The sequence below is a fragment of the Chaetura pelagica genome, unplaced genomic scaffold, assembly GCF_000747805.2.
Source record: "Chaetura pelagica isolate M959 unplaced genomic scaffold, ChaPel_1.0 scaffold1829, whole genome shotgun sequence".
NCBI classification, from domain to species: Eukaryota; Metazoa; Chordata; class Aves; order Apodiformes; family Apodidae; genus Chaetura; species Chaetura pelagica.
This window is the reverse complement of record NW_009954450.1, coordinates 2,168-2,941: the sequence shown is the minus strand read 5'-3', so window position 1 is coordinate 2,941 and position 774 is coordinate 2,168. Positions and strand designations below refer to the sequence as shown.

General features: G+C 65.2%; 1 protein-coding gene across 1 annotated transcript in view; it reads left to right on the top strand.

Moving 5' to 3' along the window:
* The window catches only part of LOC104394855 (histone-lysine N-methyltransferase 2D-like), a gene marked incomplete at its 3' end in the record, with an annotated part of 16,428 nt that overhangs the window by 13,490 nt on the left and 2,164 nt on the right, over positions 1-774 (top strand). Inside the window, exon 15 of the mRNA XM_010004493.1 lies at positions 1-765. Coding sequence (XP_010002795.1) covers positions 1-765 — 765 coding nt within the window. The remainder of the gene's footprint in view (positions 766-774) is intronic.

The following is a 774-nucleotide window of genomic DNA, read 5'->3' as shown; positions in this document are numbered from 1 at the left end:
GGGGACGAGGCCCGACCCCGGTTGAAGAAGTGGAAAGGGGTGAGGTGGAAAAGGCTGCGGTTCCTGTTCACCATCCAGAAGGGGGGAGCCAAGCGGGACGGCGAGAAGGAGATCGCCGAGTTCATCGACAAGCTGGGGACCACCCTGCGCCCCGAGAAGGTCCCGCGGGACCTGCGCAAGTGCTGCTTCTGCCACGAGGAGGGGGATGGGGCCACTGACGGGCCTGCCCGCCTGCTCAACCTGGACCTCGACCTCTGGGTCCACCTGAACTGCGCCCTCTGGTCCACCGAGGTGTACGAGACCCAAGGAGGGGCCCTGATCAACGTGGAGGTCGCCCTGCACCGCGGGCTGCTCACCAAGTGCTCCCTCTGCCAGAAAACCGGAGCCACCAACAGCTGCAACCGCATCCGCTGCCCCAGCGTTTACCACTTCGCCTGCGCCATCCGGGCCAAGTGCATGTTCTTCAAGGACAAGACCATGCTCTGCCCCCTGCACAAGCTGAAGGGTCCCTGCGAGCAGGAGCTCAGCAGCTTCACCGTCTTCCGCCGCGTCTACATCGAGCGGGACGAGGTGAAGCAAATCGCCAGCATCATCCAGCGCGGGGAGCGGCTCCACATGTTCCGGGTGGGGGGGTTGGTCTTCCACGCCATCGGGCAGCTCCTGCCCCACCAGATGGCAGATTTCCACAGCGTCACTGCCCTCTACCCCGTGGGCTACGAGGCCACTCGCATCTACTGGAGCCTGCGGACCAACAACCGGCGCTGCTGCCACCGC